The sequence below is a fragment of the Panulirus ornatus genome, chromosome 57, assembly GCF_036320965.1.
Source record: "Panulirus ornatus isolate Po-2019 chromosome 57, ASM3632096v1, whole genome shotgun sequence".
In the NCBI taxonomy this organism is placed as follows: Eukaryota; Metazoa; Arthropoda; class Malacostraca; order Decapoda; family Palinuridae; genus Panulirus; species Panulirus ornatus.
Window position 1 is genome coordinate 18,847,414 of NC_092280.1, and position 21,007 is coordinate 18,868,420.

General features: G+C 40.1%; 1 protein-coding gene across 1 annotated transcript in view; it reads right to left on the reverse strand.

The window, feature by feature from the left end:
• LOC139766218 (uncharacterized) overlaps window positions 1-21,007 on the reverse strand; it is a 69,500-nt gene that overhangs the window by 23,710 nt on the left and 24,783 nt on the right. Inside the window, exons 2-5 of the mRNA XM_071694531.1 lie at window positions 19,560-19,615; window positions 14,281-14,373; window positions 7,016-7,283; window positions 6,738-6,891 (exon numbers count right to left, since the gene is read on the reverse strand). Of these exons, the coding sequence (XP_071550632.1) occupies window positions 6,738-6,891; window positions 7,016-7,250 (389 nt within the window). The 5' untranslated portion in view covers window positions 7,251-7,283; window positions 14,281-14,373; window positions 19,560-19,615. The remainder of the gene's footprint in view (window positions 1-6,737; window positions 6,892-7,015; window positions 7,284-14,280; window positions 14,374-19,559; window positions 19,616-21,007) is intronic.

A 21,007-nucleotide genomic window follows, 5' to 3' on the forward strand; every position in this document is an offset into this window, starting at 1 on the left:
ATATAATTTGTTTATGGATGGGGTTGTTAGGGAGGTGAATGCAAGAGTTTTGGAAAGAGGGGCAAGTATGAAGTCTGTTGGGGATGAGAGAGCTTGGGAAGTGAGTCAGTTGTTGTTCGCTGATGATACAGCGCTGGTGGCTGATTCATGTGAGAAACTGCAGAAGCTGGTGACTGAGTTTGGTAAAGTGTGTGAAAGAAGAAAGTTAAGAGTAAATGTGAATAAGAGCAAGGTTATTAGGTACAGTAGGGTTGAGGGTCAAGTCAACTGGGAGGTGAGTTTGAATGGAGAAAAACTGGAGGAAGTGAAGTGTTTTAGATATCTGGGAGTGGATCTGGCAGCGGATGGAACCATGGAAGCGGAAGTGGATCATAGGGTGGGGGAGGGGGCGAAAATTCTGGGAGCCTTGAAGAATGTGTGGAAGTCGAGAACATTATCTCGGAAAGTAAAAATGGGTATGTTTGAAGGAATAGTGGTTCCAACAATGTTGTATGGTTGCGAGGCGTGGGCTATGGATAGAGTTGTGCGCAGGAGGATGGATGTACTGGAAATGAGATGTTTGAGGACAATGTGTGGTGTGAGGTGGTTTGATTGAGTAAGTAACGTAAGGGTAAGAGAGATGTGTGGAAATAAAAAGAGCGTAGTTGAGAGAGCAGAAGAGGGTGTTTTGAAATGGTTTGGGCACATGGAGAGAATGAGTGAGGAAAGATTGACCAAGAGGATATATGTGTCGGAGGTGGAGGGAATGAGGAGAAGAGGGAGACCAAATTGGAGGTGGAAAGATGGAGTGAAAAAGATTTTGTGTGATCGGGGCCTGAACATGCAGGAGGGTGAAAGGAGGGCAAGGAATAGAGTGAATTGGAGCGATGTGGTATACCGGGGTTGACGTGCTGTCAGTGGATTGAATCAAGGCATGTGAAGCGTCTGGGGTAAACCATGGAAAGCTGTGTAGGTATGTATATTTGCGTGTGTGGACTTATGTATATACATGTGTATGGGGGTGGGTTGGGCCATTTCTTTCGTCTGTTTCCTTGTGCTACCTCGCAAACGCGGGAGACAGCGACAAAGCAAAAAAAAAAATAAAATATATATATATATATATATATATATATACATATATATATATATATATATATATATATATATATATATATATATATTTGAAGGTTTGTTGAATGTGTTTGATGATAGAGTGGCAGATATAGGGTATTTAGGTTGAGGTGGTGTGCAAAGTGAGAGGGTTAGGGAAAATGATTTGGTAAACAGAGAAGAGGTAGTAAAAGCTTTGCGGAAGATGAAAGCCGGCAAGGCACCAGGTTTGGATGGTATTGCAGTGGAATTTATTAAAAAGGGGGGTGACTGTATTATTGACTGGTTGGTGAGGTTATTTAATGTATGTATGACTCATGGTGAGGTGCCTGAGGATTGGCGGAATGCGTGCATAGTGCCATTGTACAAAGGCAAAGGGGATAAGAGTGAGTGCTCAAATTTCAGAGGTATAAGTTTGTTGAGTATTCCTGGGAAATTATATGGGAGGGTATTGATTGAGAGGGTGAAGGCATGTACAGAGCATCAGATTGGGGAAGAGCAGTGTGGTTTCAGAAGTGGTAGAGGATGTGTGGATTAGGTGTTTGCTTTGAAGAATGTATGTGAGAAATACTTAGAAAAGCAAATGGATTTGTATGTAGCATTTATGGATCTGGAGAAGGCATATGATAGAGTTGATAGAGATGCTCTGTGGAAGGTATTAAGAATATATGGTGTGGGAGGCAAGTTGTTAGAAGCAGTGAAAAGTTTTTATCGAGGATGTAAGGCATGTGTACGTGTAGGAAGAGAGGAAAGTGATTGGTTCTCAGTGAATGTAGGTTTGCGGCAGGGGTGTGTGATGTCTCCATGGTTGTTTAATTTGTTTATGGATGGGGTTGTTAGGGAGGTGAATGCAAGAGTTTTGGAAAGAGGGGCAAGTATGAAGTCTGTTGGGGATGAGAGAGCTTGGGAAGTGAGTCAGTTGTTGTTCGCTGATGATACAGCGCTGGTGGCTGATTCATGTGAGAAACTGCAGAAGCTGGTGACTGAGTTTGGTAAAGTGTGTGAAAGAAGAAAGTTAAGAGTAAATGTGAATAAGAGCAAGGTTATTAGGTACAGTAGGGTTGAGGGTCAAGTCAACTGGGAGGTGAGTTTGAATGGAGAAAAACTGGAGGAAGTGAAGTGTTTTAGATATCTGGGAGTGGATCTGGCAGCGGATGGAACCATGGAAGCGGAAGTGGATCATAGGGTGGGGGAGGGGGCGAAAATTCTGGGAGCCTTGAAGAATGTGTGGAAGTCGAGAACATTATCTCGGAAAGCAAAAATGGGTATGTTTGAAGGAATAGTGGTTCCAACAATGTTGTATGGTTGCGAGGCGTGGGCTATGGATAGAGTTGTGCGCAGGAGGATGGATGTACTGGAAATGAGATGTTTGAGGACAATGTGTGGTGTGAGGTGGTTTGATTGAGTAAGTAACGTAAGGGTAAGAGAGATGTGTGGAAATAAAAAGAGCGTAGTTGAGAGAGCAGAAGAGGGTGTTTTGAAATGGTTTGGGCACATGGAGAGAATGAGTGAGGAAAGATTGACCAAGAGGATATATGTGTCGGAGGTGGAGGGAATGAGGAGAAGAGGGAGACCAAATTGGAGGTGGAAAGATGGAGTGAAAAAGATTTTGTGTGATCAGGGCCTGAACATGCAGGAGGGTGAAAGGAGGGCAAGGAATAGAGTGAATTGGTGCGATGTGGTATACCGGGGTTGACGTGCTGTCAGTGGATTGAATCAAGGCATGTGAAGCGTCTGGGGTAAACCATGGAAAGCTGTGTAGGTATGTATATTTGCGTGTGTGGACGTATGTATATACATGTGTACGGGGGTGGGTTGGGCCATTTCTTTCGTCTGTTTCCTTGTGCTACCTCGCAAACGCGGGAGACAGCGACAAAGCAAAAAAAAAAAAAAAAAAATATATATATATATATATATATATATATATATATTTGAAGGTTTGTTGAATGTGTTTGATGATAGAGTGGCAGATATAGGGTATTTAGGTTGAGGTGGTGTGCAAAGTGAGAGGGTTAGGGAAAATGATTTGGTAAACAGAGAAGAGGTAGTAAAAGCTTTGCGGAAGATGAAAGCCGGCAAGGCACCAGGTTTGGATGGTATTGCAGTGGAATTTATTAAAAAGGGGGGTGACTGTATTATTGACTGGTTGGTGAGGTTATTTAATGTATGTATGACTCATGGTGAGGTGCCTGAGGATTGGCGGAATGCGTGCATAGTGCCATTGTACAAAGGCAAAGGGGATAAGAGTGAGTGCTCAAATTTCAGAGGTATAAGTTTGTTGAGTATTCCTGGGAAATTATATGGGAGGGTATTGATTGAGAGGGTGAAGGCATGTACAGAGCATCAGATTGGGGAAGAGCAGTGTGGTTTCAGAAGTGGTAGAGGATGTGTGGATTAGGTGTTTGCTTTGAAGAATGTATGTGAGAAATACTTAGAAAAGCAAATGGATTTGTATGTAGCATTTATGGATCTGGAGAAGGCATATGATAGAGTTGATAGAGATGCTCTGTGGAAGGTATTAAGAATATATGGTGTGGGAGGCAAGTTGTTAGAAGCAGTGAAAAGTTTTTATCGAGGATGTAAGGCATGTGTACGTGTAGGAAGAGAGGAAAGTGATTGGTTCTCAGTGAATGTAGGTTTGCGGCAGGGGTGTGTGATGTCTCCATGGTTGTTTAATTTGTTTATGGATGGGGTTGTTAGGGAGGTGAATGCAAGAGTTTTGGAAAGAGGGGCAAGTATGAAGTCTGTTGGGGATGAGAGAGCTTGGGAAGTGAGTCAGTTGTTGTTCGCTGATGATACAGCGCTGGTGGCTGATTCATGTGAGAAACTGCAGAAGCTGGTGACTGAGTTTGGTAAAGTGTGTGAAAGAAGAAAGTTAAGAGTAAATGTGAATAAGAGCAAGGTTATTAGGTACAGTAGGGTTGAGGGTCAAGTCAATTTGGAGGTAAGTTTGAATGGAGAAAAACTGGAGGAAGTAAGTGTTTTAGATATCTGGGAGTGGATCTGGCAGCGGATGGAACCATGGAAGTGGAAGTGGATCATAGGGTGGGGGAGGGGGCGAAAATCCTGGGAGCCTTGAAAAATGTGTGGAAGTTGAGAACATTATCTCGGAAAGCAAAAATGGGTATGTTTGAAGGAATAGTGGTTCCAACAATGTTGTATGGTTGCGAGGCGTGGGCTATGGATAGAGTTGTGCGCAGGAGGGTGGATGTGCTGGAAATGAGATGTTTGAGGACAATGTGTGGTGTGAGGTGGTTTGATCGAGTAAGTAACGTAAGGGTAAGAGAGATGTGTGGAAATAAAAAGAGCGTGGTTGAGAGAGCAGAAGAGGGTGTTTTGAAATGGTTTGGGCACATGGAGAGAATGAGTGAAGAAAGATTGTCCTAGAGGATATATGTGTCGGAGGTGGAGGGAATGAGGGGAAGTGGGGGACCAAATTGGAGGTGGAAAGATGGAGTGAAAAAGATTTTGTGTGATCGGGGCCTGAACATGCAGGAGGGTGAAAGGAGGGCAAGGAATAGAGTGAATTGGATCGATGTGGTATACCGGGGTTGACGTGCTGTCAGTGGATTGAATCAGGGCATGTGAAGCGTCTGGGGTAAACCATGGAAAGCTGTGTAGGTATGTATATTTGCGTGTTTGGACGTGTATGTATATACATGTGTATGGGGGTGGGTTGGGCCATTTCTTTCGTCTGTTTCCTTGCGCTACCTCGCAAACACGGGAGACCGGCAAAAAAAAAATATATATATATATATATATATATATATATATATATATATATATATATATATATACATATATATATATATATATATATATATATATACTTCCCACGTATTCCCTGCGTGTCGTAGAAGGCGACTAAAAGGAAAAGGGGGGGCTGGAAATCCTCCCCTCATTTTTTTTTTTTTTCCAAAAAAAAGAACAGAGAAGGGGGCCGGGTGAGGATATTCCCTCAAAGGCCCAGTCCTCTGTTCTTAACGCTACCTCGCTAATGCGGGAAATGGCGAATGGTATAAAAAAATATATATATCTTTCTTTTTTTCTTTCAAACTATTCGCCATTTCCCGCATTAGCGAGGTAGCGTTAAGAACAGAGGATTGGGCCTTTGAGGGAATAATCCTCACCTGATCCACACATCCTCTACCACTTCTGAAACCACACTGCTCTTCCCTAATCTCATGCTCTGTACATGCCTTTACCCTCGCAATCAATACCCTCCCATATAATTTACCAGGAATACTCAACAAACTTATATCTCAGTAATCTGAACACTCACCTTTATCCCCTTTGTCTTTGGACAATGGCACTATGCATGCATTCCACCAATCCTCAGGCACTTCACCATGAACCATACATATATTGAATATCCTTACCAACCAGTCAACAACAGTCACCCTCTTTTTTAATAAATTCCACTGCAATACCATCCAAACCTGCCACCTTGCTGGCTTTCATCTTCTGCAAAGCTTTCACTACATCTTCTCTTTTTACCAAACCATTCTCCCTGACCCTCTCACTTCGCATGCCACTTCAACCAAAACACCCTATATCTGCCACTGTATCACCTAACACATTCAACAAACCTTCAAAATACTCACTCCATCTCCTCACTTCACCAATACTTGTTATTTCCTCCCCATTAGCCCCCTTCACTTTATTTACCTCCTTCCAAAACATGCTCTTTATTCTCCCTAAAATTTAATGATACTCTCTCGTTCCAACTCTCATTTGCCCTCTTTTTCACCTCTTGCACCCTTCTCTTAACCTCCTGCCTCTTTCTTTTCTACATTTCCCAGTTATTCGCACTACTTCCCTGCAAAAATCATCCAAATGTCTCTTCTCTTTCACTAACAATCTTACTTCATTCCACAACTCATACCTTTTCTAATCTGCCCGCCTCCCACCTTTAAAAGGCTAAGAAGCGGCACTAAAGTTCACCAGTTATGGAGACTTTTACCATGGCCACCCCTTGAGAGAGTTCCTGAAGGGAGTGGGCATCAGAGAGTCTTAAAAATATTAAAATATCTACTATAAAAGGCAGCCCTGTCTAATGTCTGTCAAACTGTAGAAACACCATGAAAGTTACCAGATGCATGACAAATAACACCCATACACAGATGTTAACAATTCATCCACTTCCTTGGCAGGATGGAAACTGCTGGCTGCTGTGGTGAGATATTTTCAAGAAAACATTTTACTGTTAAGTAGGAAGGTAGTGCTGACTATGTGGGAAGCAAGAGAAGGGAAAATGGCAATGACAAATGATTACACCACTGGACAATGCCAGTCTCCTCTTCAGTGTATGGTGGACAGGGATTGGGGGAGCAGAGGTAGTGGTGAGGAGTGCAGTAGCCATAAGGAAGGTGTGGTGGCCAGGAAGGGAAGGCACTGTAATGGTGGTGAAGGAGGGGATGGTAGCCAGGAATGGTGGCCAGGGTGGGAGGGTACATCAGTCCTCCACAGGAGCAAGCAAATGGCAGCCTGGAGGGCTCAAATCTCCTGGTATTCTAAAAGAAACAATGAAGTCTAGGATACATTTCCTTTTAGAAAACTCTACCATGAAGCCCTTATAATGATTTCATTATAATCACAAAATGCCTTGTGTTTAACATTTATTCATGATAAAAGTACACAACATTTACCTTAGTTTCTTGTGATGAGATTCTCCATAAAGATGCTGCTTCATGGGAATAATACCACTACAAGTTATATCACACACAGTGCAAGTGAATACCTTCTGACAACTCACTGTGGCCTTTGTCACTATACCACATTTCAGGGCTGATTCAACAGTATCTGTAAGAAAGAGTGTCAGTAACTTAATGCTTCATGTTAATGTTCTAGTGAAAATAAAATGGAGAAAAGCCCATTACGGTACAAATATATCATGTTATGACATGCAATAAGCATTTCAGCTAACCAGTGTCACGATCGAAGGATCTTAATGAAAGAATTGATGAGCCCTGTTCCACAGTAGATGACACACACAATCCAGCTGTAGAAGGTGCAGGGCAGAGTACATTGTCAAAACCATTTGAAGAGATGTTGTAACTACTGTCACCGTCATCAACAAATGATGTGTGAGAGCTGTCCTGCAGAGCTTTCATATGAGGCGTTCCATTAAGATGATCTCGAGCAGGAATGCTGCCACACATGCCCCGTTGGCACACTGTACATTCATAATAAGCCTATGGAGTGATGCAATTCAATTAACATTACACAATGTTGTGAAATAATCATACTCTAAAATATCATATTTCCTTGTAACAGAGAAAAAACATTTAATCATCATTTCATCAATGTATGCTTTGATATCATATATTCTACAAATTGGAAAAACAATCATAAAGACAAGATGAAAGATCTAATCATAATAAAGAAGAATATCTATATCAATTCATCTTTCACAAAGCCTTGGCTTCCAGACCCACATTTCCATTGCAACAAAAGTGTAAAAAACAGGCACTTGCACAGCCTAATGTCCAGACAACTTATATATAAGGAAAAAATTATCAAGGTAAAAGGTTCATTAACCCTTTCGGTGCAGACTCTCCCTATGTGTGCAAATAATATAAAAATCATTGAATATATTTTTTGATTCATCAAGACATGCACCACAAAAAATATTAAACCATAAATTCCTTCATGAATATCAAGATCCTGTTACTACATTTACCAAGGGAACACAGACAGGGCCTAAAATCATTGCCTTATGACTACACAACCACAGCACTCATATTTGATCCTTTTTGTCTTGCATGGGGCACATCTCCCATTCTCACCTGTGAATTCTGTTCACTCCTGCCATCTTCATAAACTTTCCTTCACTGATCTGATACACTCATCGAGCACTCTCATTTTTGAGGGAGAGAGAATGCTCAGATTCTCTTTTTCTTTTTGGGGGGGGGGGGATGTGGTCAGCCCCATGAGAAGGATGCATGGGAATGCTGTGGGCTTGGCAAATCCCAGGAGAGGAATACACTACTCTAAAGATCATTAACGGGTTACTGAGGTTTCCAGGCTATTCCAGTGACTCATTCTTTGTTTGGCTTGCCATCTACTGCCAGCCGAGGAGTCTACAATGTTTACAGAACCTGAACTTACTTGTGTAGGAAATCATGTTAGCAGACTGACAATAAGACAACCACACTGTGCCAGAAAGCACTAATGCATGGAGCAATGAAATGGTTAATTCCCAAAAATATGTATGTCATGAACCTGTTTTTGCCTTATATATTTGAAATTCTTATCTTCCCATCATTCATCATTCCCAAGTTGCACCATTCACAAACAAAATCAGACTTTCTTATTTTATGTAATTACCTGCCCTAAAGTTCATTCATCGTCTTTATTAATTGGGAAGAACTATGACGTACACATGAAGTTTCTATCATATAATCTTAAATCATCCCACCAACAAGAATGTGTCCACAGACAGACACAACAATGCAGGAATGACAATATCATGTCCCACATATGCTCTGTAATGGCAAGACATAAAAAGATGGGAAGTGTGAACAATGCTATATATTTTCCTATGTATAATTACCCCAGGACCAGTGTCTATAACTGAGCTCCAGTGTTACCTAGGACCTTTCTAAAGGCTCCTGCAGTCCAAGGCTGCACTACTTCTGTTATCATGGGACACAGACTCTTTTTTTTTCTGGAGAGAAAAGTTCTTCGAAAATTATACTACCTCATTAAAAAAAAGACATTTTCATTCGAAATGTAACTTAGAGCAGGCAATGTCCAGTAACATCTGAAGAATGCTATTAACTATACACACATACACATCTTTTCTGATACTTTATAATATAATATCAAACCTATGAAAAGCCTTTAATGTTAGGGCCCTATCTATACAAATAAACAATGAATATATAAAAGTTTCTATGATCTAATACAAAACAAACCAGAAATGTTGCCTCTGCTTGCAACCAAAGACAGAGCTCAAAATAACTATCATAAAAAAGATAATATCTGATAGAGGCCTGCATTCTGCCTGACTCTACTGCCAGTGAGAGGGAGGGCTCTGGCAGAAGTAGTACAAGCCCCTCCATGACCTTTCCCTCACTGTCAGATCTTTTTCTATTTACTATACCAACATTCATGGGCTCTAGTAGCCTCTCCTCAGTTGAACACTATCTGTCTAGTAACTCTCCTAATATCTTACTTCTCTCCCAGACACAGTTACTTAATGATGTTCTCACACATCCCTTTTTCATATCCAACTATAATCTCCACTCATAATTCCAGTCCAAAGGTGGTGTCAGTGCTTATTCTAACATCAATACACCTGCTTCATGCCTGAAGGGCCTTGAGTCCCAAAATTTGATGTTATGTGGCTCAAGGTCTGTCTCCCTACCACCACACTTTTCCTCTGTTTCACTTACTGCTCTACTAATTCTACAAATTTTATATTCTTCTTCAACTACCTAAAGTCCTGTCATAAGACTATGATATCCTCTCATCCGCAAGCTGAGATCCTTTGCCTCAGGGATTTCAACATTCACCATGGGGAATGGTTGAATTCCTCCCATACAGATGGTGGAGGGATTGAAGCTCTCACGTTCTCTATTGTCAATGATTTAGAGCAAATCATTTTCCCCCCAACGCATATTCCTGACCACTGTGACTACTCTCCTAATATTCTGGATCTGTTTTTCACCTCAAGTCCATCCTGCCCCCAATTGGTTCATCTGATCACACTCTCATAAATGTATCTATTCTTATGGCACCTATCTCTCCAGCAGCCCCTTCTAAGTGTATATACTGGCACCTGAACATAGCTGACAAAAAATACCTTACATAACTTCTTTTCTGACCTTCCTTGGGCACATTACTATCTCATATGGTGATGCTTCTGGCTTCGCCAGATGCATAGCAGAGCATATCCTTGCGGGAATGGAAGCATTTATCTCCTATTCCTCAAAGATGACTTCTTCATCCAATCCACTGTTCAACTGTTCCTGTCCTGAGGCCATTCAGGCAAGGGATCAGGCATACTGGGCTTGGAAAAACTCTCCTCCCTCTGGCTCCATTTTGCTTTTTTCTGCTGCCCATAATCACTAAAAGCACATTATCTGAGAGGTGAAGTGCTCCTTCATTCAACGGAAATGTGATCATCCCTCCTAGTCATCCAATGATAAGATCTTTCTGGTCTTTAGCTATGGGCATCTCAAACAACTTTCGTCACTTTACCTTTCCTTCACTTTCCCGTTCTGACAGTACTATTAGCTGTCTCTCCCATAGACAAAGCAACTCTGTTTGGCTCCCGTCTCTCCTCTAACTCCACGTTGGACATCTCTAACATTCCTTCACCCCTTTATGCTCCTCTTACTAATCCCATGCTTCCTCCTGTAATATCATTTGACTGTTCAAAAAGCACCTCTTTGGAAACAAACATGGCTTATGGTCCTGATGGCATCCATCCCCATATACTGAAAGAGGGTGTCTCTGAACCTGTACCTGTGCTTGCTTGTTTGTTTCGTTTCCGTTCAAAAACCAAAACTTTTCAGAAGCATGCCCTGATATACCCATCCCTAAGAAGGGTGACTGTTCTGACCCCTCTAGCTATCATCCTACTGCTTTTATATCTACCAATTCCACAAGTCTTTGATTCCATCCTCAACTCTCATATCCTCAAACACATCAAAAATCAGTCCTCTCTCTAATCACCAGTATGACTTCCATTAGGCAAGATCCACCGGAGATATACTTTCCTATCATACTAATGTCTGGTCGTCATCCCTGAAAGATATTGGGGAGTCATGTGCAGCTGCTCTTGACATACCTAAGGTTACAACAAGGTGGGGCATCTGGGTCTCATCTCTAAGTTATCCTCTTTTTGCTTCCCTCCCTCACTTTGCTCCCTCATATCTAGCTTCCTCTCTGGCAAATCCATCTCTGTCTTCGTTGATGGATCAGCCTTCCCCCTTTTCTCCATCAACAGCAGTGTCCCTCAAGGTTCTGTCCTGTCCCCTACACTTTTTCTCCTATTTTTCAAAAAAAAAAAAAAAAAAAAAAAAAATCCTCTCTTCCACGAATAATCCAATGCACTTATATACTGACAACTCAATACTGCATTCTTCAGCATCTTTCAGTTCTGCTCCCTTATCTCTAACTCAATCTGTATCTTGTCTTGACACAGCTTCCTCAATAAACTCAGACTTAGACAAGATATCTTAGTGGGGTAGACTAAATCTTGTTAAGTTTAATGCCTCTAAGACCCAATTTCTACTTATCTTTGGAAAAACTTCTCAAAACTCTTGTTTCTCCTTTGACAGTTCTTTAATTCCACCTCTTGACTCAATGAACACACTTGGTATTACTGTTACATCCACTCTTCAATGGAAACACATTGTGGGAATAGTTACATGTGCCTCTAAGATACTGGGCATCCTGCTTGGATGTTGAAACTTCTCTTCTAAACAGTTTTCCATTTATATAAGGGATTGATTTGTCCTTGCATGGAGCACTGCTCTCACATTCGGGGTGGTTCTAGTGATCTGACTTATAAACTGTTCAAGGATAATTTCCAAACTTGACCCCCTTGCCCTACACCATAATGTTGGTTCTCTTTCCTTCTATAGGTATCACTTTGGTTTCTGCCCTGAGAGCTGACTGCTTGTTTGCCCACACAACTAGCTAGACCATGCAATACTCAACAAGCTGCTGCATCACACAATTATTGTGCGGCCACTGCCAACTCAAGAGTGGGCCATTTTGATATCTGCTTCTTTTCCCTACACACTGAAGTTTAGGAACTGGACATATATATAGATTGGTATTCAAAAATATCTTTCACCCTACACCAAATTTTGTTATGGCACATATTTTATGAACGTGTTCTAATACTAACAGATCAGGAAAGAAAAAACATGGCATACAACTTGTGAAAAGCTTGCTTTTTGAGCTTCAATTGTCAAATGCCCTTTGCTCATGTAGTTCTCTCATACATGTATCAAAGCCATTGGGTAATACTAACTAGATAAGCAAACACAAAATATCCCATACCACAGCCACAATTTATGGAATCAAAGAATATAGCAATAACATATCCTACATGTTGGTGTGATAATATTGCTCAAAAATCTACTGTAATCATCTGATGACATCATGCAACCTGTGAGGACAAATCCCCACTTGGCATATATATATATATATATATATATATATATATATATATAAAAGTGGAAAGGGAGATGTGGTTTCAGTGCATTACACATGACAGCTAGAGACCACATGTGAACGAATGTGGCCTTTTTTGCCTTTTCCTAGTGCTAACTCGCTAGAGGAGGATGCTATTTCATGTGTGACGGGAATAGATGAAGGAAGCGTGTATGAATATGTACATGTGTATATATGTATATGTATGTATACGTTGAAATGTTATATCTATCTATCATACTTAGAAGCAGTCTCCCGGGTTAGCAAGGAAGCACAAGGAAACAGATGAAAGAATGGCCCAACCCACCCACATACACGTGTATATACACAAATGCCCACACACGCACATATAAATACCTATACATTTCAACATATATATGCATACACATACACACACGTACATATTCATATGTGCTGCCTTCATCTATTCTAGCTGCCACCCCGCCACACATGAAATGGCACTCCCCTCCCCATCCATGCAAGCATAAGGTAGCGCTAGGAAAAGACAACAAAGGCCACATTCGTTCACACTCAGTCTCTAGCTGTCATGTGTAATGCAACAAAACCACAGCTCCCTTTCCACATTCAGGACCCATAAAACTTTCCATGGTTTACCCCAGACGCTTCATATGCCCTGGTTCAATCCATTAACAGCACGTCGACCCAGGTACATCACATCGTTCCAATTCATTCTATTCCTTGCATGCCTTTCACCCTCCTGTATGTTCAAGCCCCAATTGCTTAAAATCTTTTTCGCTCCATCCTTCCACCTCCAATTTGGTCTCCCACTTCTCGTTCCCTCCACCTTCGACACATATATCTTCTTTGTCAATCTTTCCTCACTCATTCTCTCCATGTGACCCAACCATTTCAATAAACCCTCTCCTGCTCTCTCAACCACACTCTTTTTATTACCACACATCTCTCTTACTATTCTATTACTTACTCGATCAAACAACCTTACATCACATAATGTCCTCAAACATCTCATTTCCAAGACATCCTCCCCCCCTCTGCACAACCCTACCTACAGCCCATGCCTTGCAACCATATAACACTGTTGGAACCACTATTCCTTCAAACATACCCATCTTTGCTCTCCAAGATAACATTCTCGCCTTCCACACATTCTTCAACTCTTCCAAAACCTTCACCCCCTCCCCCACCCTGTGGCTCACTCCCAGATATCTTCAACACTTCACTTCCTCCAGTTTTTCTCCAATCAAACTTAGCTCCCATATAACTTGTCCCGCAACCCTACTGAACCTAATGCTCTTACTTACATTTACTCTCAGCTTTCTTCTTTCGCACACTTTATCAAACTCAGTCACCAACTTCTGTAGTCTCACCTGAATCAGCCACTAGCGCTGTATTGTCAGCGAACAACAGCTGACTCACTTCCCAAGCCCTGTCAACCACAGCAGATTTCATACTTGTCTCTCTCTCCAAAACTCTTGCATTCACCTCCCTAACAACCCATCCATAAACAAATTAAACAACCATGGAGACATCACGCACCCCTGCTGCAAACCGACATTCACTGGCAACCAATCACTTTCCTCTCTTCCTACTCGTACACATTCCTTACATCCTTGATAAAAACTTTTCAGTGTTTCTAGCGGGTGAAATGTATAGGTATGTATATGAGCGTGTGTGGGCATTTATGTATATACATGTGTATGTGGGTGGGTTGGGCCATTCTTTTATCTGTTTCCTTGCCCTAACTCACTAACACAGGAGACGGCAATTAAGTATAAAAAAAAATACATAGATATATAGACAGACAGATAGACAGTAACCTCAACAACCCATTATTCAGCACTCCTGAGTTATAGCACTTGAAAAAGAAAATCTTATCCAAATTTAAGCAACTACATGCCCCAATATAAAACAGTTTATCACCTCCACATGGGACACTAAAGGTGTTTGTAGGGAGTTTCTAACATGTACTGTTCATACTCACTGAGCAACAAGAAACAAGACAATTCACAAAGATACATATATAGCTGGCCAGACCTGGTTTCCAAAATTTGATAACACCAACAAGCCCTCCTCTATAGCCTGAAGAACAGAGCTTGAAGTGGAGGATTTGACCTTAGAAGAAACAGTCTGCAAATAGTGAAAAAACATTAGTCACCAGAAGAACTATGATTTGTATCAAAATGAATATATTACAGCAGTATTATCTGCACAAAATTTCATGACTATAAACATTTAATGTTTCTCATTTCTAAATCATTCCTTCCCTCATCCTTCCTAAGTTCTTTCAATCCATCTTTGTTCTTACCATCTTATACCAACCACTGTTCCTGATGAGTAAATTTTTTTTCATCTCCACTGCACAACATACTCGATCCTTCAAACACCAGTCCTCTTTTTCTTTTTCAATCTTATATCATTACTTATAATGAATTCTTCTTTTATAGCCTTCTTCTTCAAACTTTTATCATTACTTATACCGATTTTTTGCTTTGTAACCTTCCTCACCTTTCGGCTCCACATCAACAACTTCTGCATTCTTACCACTTCTTCCCATACTCCTCAGCTTTTTCTAATCCCATTCTTTAAAATCATTCCATCTCCATTCAAACAACCTTCTCCCATCCCTAAACTACACTTCACCTCATCCATTAGCTCCATGCCACTATCATAACATCTAATCTTAGCCACTTTACAGTTCACACTAATCAATCCCAGAATTTCCCCTTTCCCATTCCTTGACCCACCCTAACCCTAAACCAAACCTTCACCTTACCCTCATTTGTATCACACCAGTATCACAACTGAAAACCCCTATACTCCATCTGATGCCATCCTTGCATATAATATTCCCTTTCTCCCACACATCATCCAAAGGTACAACCTGTAGTTGAACTCTATCCTCACTCTTGTAAATATTTCACTCTACCCTGATTCCATGCTTCATCCAACCCAAATCCCATGTACTGCAACCTGCATCCCCTCCCTACATCACACATCTCACACCCTTTTTCATTTTACTGAAACAGGTCAAATCCTTCAGCCTACACAACATGCCAGTTCTTTGGAAAACAAATGTCATCCCAAACATTTTCATTGTACTTAATTCAATATTTGTCATTATGAAAAGAAATTATGTAGTTTTCATACTGGCTGAGGGGGTTGGAAAACTATCTCATGTACAGCAGTCAAATGTCTTAAAAGAGATAGTATTTGTTAGGTCTGAACCAATGCTTAGGTTGGATGTAAGCTTGAGAGTAAGTCCTGGTTGCATTAAGATAATGTGAATAGGTTTGATAAACACCATCCTACCACAAACGATACAGAAATAAAATTGTTACTTTTCCCTGACATCTTTAGATGGAAAAATCTCCTGAAGTTTGGCCAAAATGCAACCTGATCTACAAGAGAAAATTAATGAACCTACTACATTCACATTTTACTCAACTGATCAATATGCATACACTGCTCAATCTCACCATGAGCAATATACGTTTACATTTTACTCAACTAATCAACATGCATACACAGCTCAATCTCACCATGAGCAATTAAAACATGAAACTCACTATTTAGCTTTGGGTATATGCCACAACAACCTGCTCCCCCACACTTATCCAAGTTACCAAGCTTGTACCATGATTGTGAAATTTATCACATAACAGAAGGCTTCCGAAGATGCATTTACATACACTGACGTAACGGTCACAGAAGTACACGACTGAAACTTTCAAGAATGGGTGAGGGATATGTGACAGAAGAGAATGTGAGGGTAAATTTCAATTAAATGAAAAGATTACTGTTAGAGGACACAGCAAGAAGACATCTAAGAACTGAAACTGGATAAACATGAGAAAACAACTTTCAGTAACAGGGTGACTAACGACTGAATTGGAGTGCCCAATTACATCATTAACTCTCCTATGTACATACTTCTGAAAGAAATCAGTTTGGCCTGGGAGATGCAGGAGTAAAGAACATTACAATGTATGTATACTGTATGACTGACTACTCAACCTAAAGCACCTGTAAAACACATGAGCTAGAAACAGGGAGAACAGTCTCTTTAGGAACATCTGGGAGTATCTGTAAATCACTGTGTGGAAGGCAGCTTTCAGATGACAGAGTTATTGTTCAAGGATAAGGGTCAAGTCACCCACCAAGCGTTGGCAGCACCATACAGGTCTCTGGCATCACTTCCTGGGTGGGGAGGGTCTGCGAACCTCATGGGATGTATACATTATTTTGAAAACTGAGGATTTTAGTCAAGTATTCAATGAAAAAGAATGTTATATATAACTACTTCAGTCGCAAATCATTGCCACTGGGTTAAAGAACAAGATATGTGTGGCAGCTCATGATTTGGTAAATTTTTTCATAAAATAAGATGCAAGTCATATGGGAAAATGATAAGTTGAGTAAAAACTGGGAAAATGCTTGTCAAATATACTGTACACAAATCCCATACATGCTTCATCTAACCTCCCATAATCATTCCTTATTTCTTAATATACAGTAATTTAATTACTTATTGATAGGGTCACCATATGCAGGAGATTGTTACACATCATTTACGGTATATACTGAAAGCAATGCCCAATAATTCACAAATAGCAACATAATCATATTTTTCAAAAAAGACCGCATTCAGGATAAAGGTTTCCTGTGGACATTACATTGCCGATCTATAACAAGGGTTTCATGTACTTTTACATTATCACCACACTTTCCTTAATACTCATAACCCCACCACTATCACCAATTATCACATGAAATGCAGTGCTTCAAATACTGCTCAACTATTCTTAATCTCTCCTCTAAATGCTAAACATTTCCTTAAAACAATGTCAGCATTCAAAGCCATTAACTCCATATTACCCAAGTGACTCGAGAAGCATTTTAGACAATTGCCAACTAAAAAGGGGATGGATTTGAAGCAAAGGGAAAATGTAGTGGGGAGGATAAATCACTGGCAAAAAAAAACAGCCAAAGCAGAAAATATTCCAGAATGAGGGCAACCTACAATAATTTAGGAAAACATTATAAAGTGATAATGTGAAGTTATACATAATCAGTACCACCAAAAAATGGAAAACAATGATACTTCATGAAATGGACCAAACAAGGAACATGCTTTCAGCAACAGGAGGATCTGACTACCTCATTCATTCTAGTTCTGTACTGATACATAAAGGTGAAATCTATAAAATCTTTTGAGCTACAGGAGAAAAATGACAGATCATAAAGCTTGTATTACGTATGATTGACTACCAAAGTCCGAGTAGCTCTTTAACTCAAAAGCAAGAGACACGGCTTTAGAGCCATTTCCAGATTGGTGTCTGAAAATGATTAGCCCTGCCAAGCTTGCCCTCAAGCTTGGCAGGGCTCTAAGAATAGAAACTATTGGGCTAAAAATAGGAAATGCATAATATACTTTCTTGAAGCTTATCTAACCCCTGGAGGCGGAATTTAAGGATACGTTTAGTCTAGTCAGATCAGGTTGTGTAGGTCTGAGCCTGGTTATTTTGTTTTCATAATTGACCCCTTCATTTCCCTCTGCTTTATGGGGAATTCATTCATACGGGAATATATGGAAACCCAGTCATACCACAGGTACGTTTACACGGAAATAAAATGAGACACCGCACTTTTCCCTTGTATCCTAACCAAACCTCATCCTTAACCCTTAAAGAAACTTCAGACACGTCTCAATTTTCAATGCAATATAATGCCAGGAAAAAAAGAATACATATAAATTCCTTATGTTCACAGATTATACCTACAACATACGATAAGTTAAGAGGAACAACTCAAAAAGGGGCTGAAATATACTTTCGTCCTTCTCTTCCTCCATAATAATACCTCCATCTGAGATTATACAAAATGAATACATGTATATATATATATATATATATATATATATATATATATATATATATATATATATATATACTGATATATTACACAGTAAATAATAATCATCGTCAACAAGGTCATTTTGACATCAATTCACGTTATCTCACCTTGGCTTTGTTCATGGTATCAAATAGGTATTTGCGGCCGATGTCACTAATGACAGTATCTCTTAAGTTAATTCCCGATGCTTCAAGTGCAAAGCCAGATGGTTCCTTCTTGTCAGTAGCTCGTGACAATACTTCATAAGGAAATTACGAGTCACAGTGGTTACACACCCAACAGATAATCTGTACCTACGGAACTGGACATGTCTAGTACGCACTACGCAACGTTGTACGTGTATTGCTGACAGACAAACAAAATATGCAATAGCTTATCTTTTTTAAGTTAATTGAAAAGGACAGTGTCTTCTTGCTTTGGAATATCTGGAATTCATAAATGACGTGGTGTGGGGTGTTCATTTTCAAAGACTATTCTCGCCGAGAAGAATCAAGAATTGCGTCATTATGGGGCTAATTGGTATCTCTATATACTCGTGACTATTAACATTTTCAGTGTAATGAGGTTGTTAGTTGTTCATTGTAGGCAAGATTGATCAGCAAACTAGCAAAGATCTTACGACATTCATCGCAGTATAATTAAGATGTGTCTTACACTTGTTTTTTTGTACTGCAATTTCATGAGAAAGAACTGTTCATCCCTGATGGTTAGTCAGTTATGGGGTCTATCCTCTGCCATGGTTTGCTCAAAGTTCATCAACATAAAGATATAACCATTACCAGAAAATATCAATCTAATACTTTCATCTGGTGTTAAAGACTATTCTAACGACATACAACACGTACAACCTTAGTGTGTATATGGCCAAGCTTTGGTGAGTTGAGCTCTCTTAGGCCCAAGGAAATGACCACAAAAAAGCAGATAAATTTTGAACGCCTTTTTTTCAACAGTTCAGAATAAGTCTAAGGCTATGAACACTCACATTTCACTCATGACCCTTGAATATATTGTTAACACGACAATCCAATTGTGAGGACATTCTTTTTCGCAAAAAAGCAGCTTGAATTATAAGTAGCGGTTCTCTTGAGATATACTGAGACTTTTCTTAGAAAATATTGCCATTGTATAAGCATCTATAACAGCAAATATTATGTGGTAATCTAATACTTTAGCAGTAAAACTGGACAATTCTTCCATACCTCCTCACAAACCACCAAAGACTGCAAACAACTGAATATTTCTAAGGGTACGCTGTTCCTGAAGGTCCATTTCTTAACAATGTGGTTTTCGTTATGTATTTGATAAATATATTCCTGTAATTCACAATTTTGGCCCTCCTCATCCCGTAACCACTCTCAAAATAACCAATATCTCTTTACAATGTAGAGGAACGTACGTACGTGTAAAGAAATGGCGTGCCTTAGTGCTGCCCTGTTTTCATCAGACCAAAATATTTCTGAAAAAAGGAAAAAATCTATCAGCCAAATTTCAGAAATTTCAGATTTACGTTTGAGGATGGACTTGTTAAAGTGCACATTGACATGAATTCTTTTCTTCTTTATATTTAATAAAAACTGATGATGATGAAATAATACTTGGTGAGTGTGATCAGAAGGGAAGCTATACTGGCATAATGTCAGTATGTTTTTGATAATGTTCTGTTCGAAGTTACTGAGTATAACACTTTTACCCACGCCCAAAATATGAATATAGCCCCCAAGATGAAAACACTGACTCAAAGGATTGTAAACGGGCCAAAGTGGTTTGTGTGTGTGTGTGTGTGTGTGTGTTGTTTGTTTAAGTTTGATATGTCATTAGGGCCTGTAAAAGCAGAGCTCTATAAGGTGTTGGTGCATTGATTCTGTCACTGGGAGTGAAGGGTGGGTGGTGGGCAGTCGTTACTGGTTGGATTAGCTGCAAGCTTTTCACGACTTTTCTGTTTAGGGATGAGTTTGGTTTGTGGCTTATACTACTTGAGGGATGTGTCACAAGCATGTCTTTGTCTTCTTTGAGGGGGGGAGTATCGTTACTGAAACTGGTCATGAAGTGTTTCATGAGGCGGGGTTGAATTGGTGAGGTGAGATTGGATCATATTTGGCGTCCGCCAGGGTTGGTTGCTGTGGGTCTCTCGTTTCATTGCATTAAGGAAGGATTGCCGCAAATTTTCACTTTGTCTTTCAGTGATTAACATTGAGGTTATTCATATTTCTTATTTGTTCTCTGATTTCTTTGTTTTATGAAATGTGTAGCGTTTAGGGAGAAGTTTAAGTTATATTTCTTTCTCTGTTCTTGTGGGATGTTCTCTTTGCTCGCTTGTTTGATGTTGATGGAGTGTGAGAGTGCTTAAGGGATGGGACGTCAAATCAATGAATCGGGCAAATCTACCACTGGGATAGAATGAACATCGTAAATGATTGGAATGAAATTAGTTTATATATTGACCAACTGAAACAATTCGCCTGTAAGATGTGGACTGCCCGGATGTTTAGGGAGGACTGTTAATCACCCATCTCCCTCGTCATGTATGTTAATGAGAGAGGCGTCACTGAGTGCAAAAAAAGTAACTTCCATCTCCAAGCTTCCGTCTGCCTTAGTCCACCTCCTACGACACCTAGTCCACTGGCTCTGAGTTGCTTATGTTGTAGACTTTAGCAAAGTTTATGGATTTCTTTACTGACAATGGGTACTGTTCCGCTCAATTTACGAGGAACCTGACTTAAAATTAGACGAATAGCACGAACGAGACATTTTCCCCGTACAGTGGGTAACATCTAACCAAGATTAAACACTTCTGGAGGAAAACTCCCACATAAGTCACTCTGTCCTTGAAACCCTGGACAAGCAACTG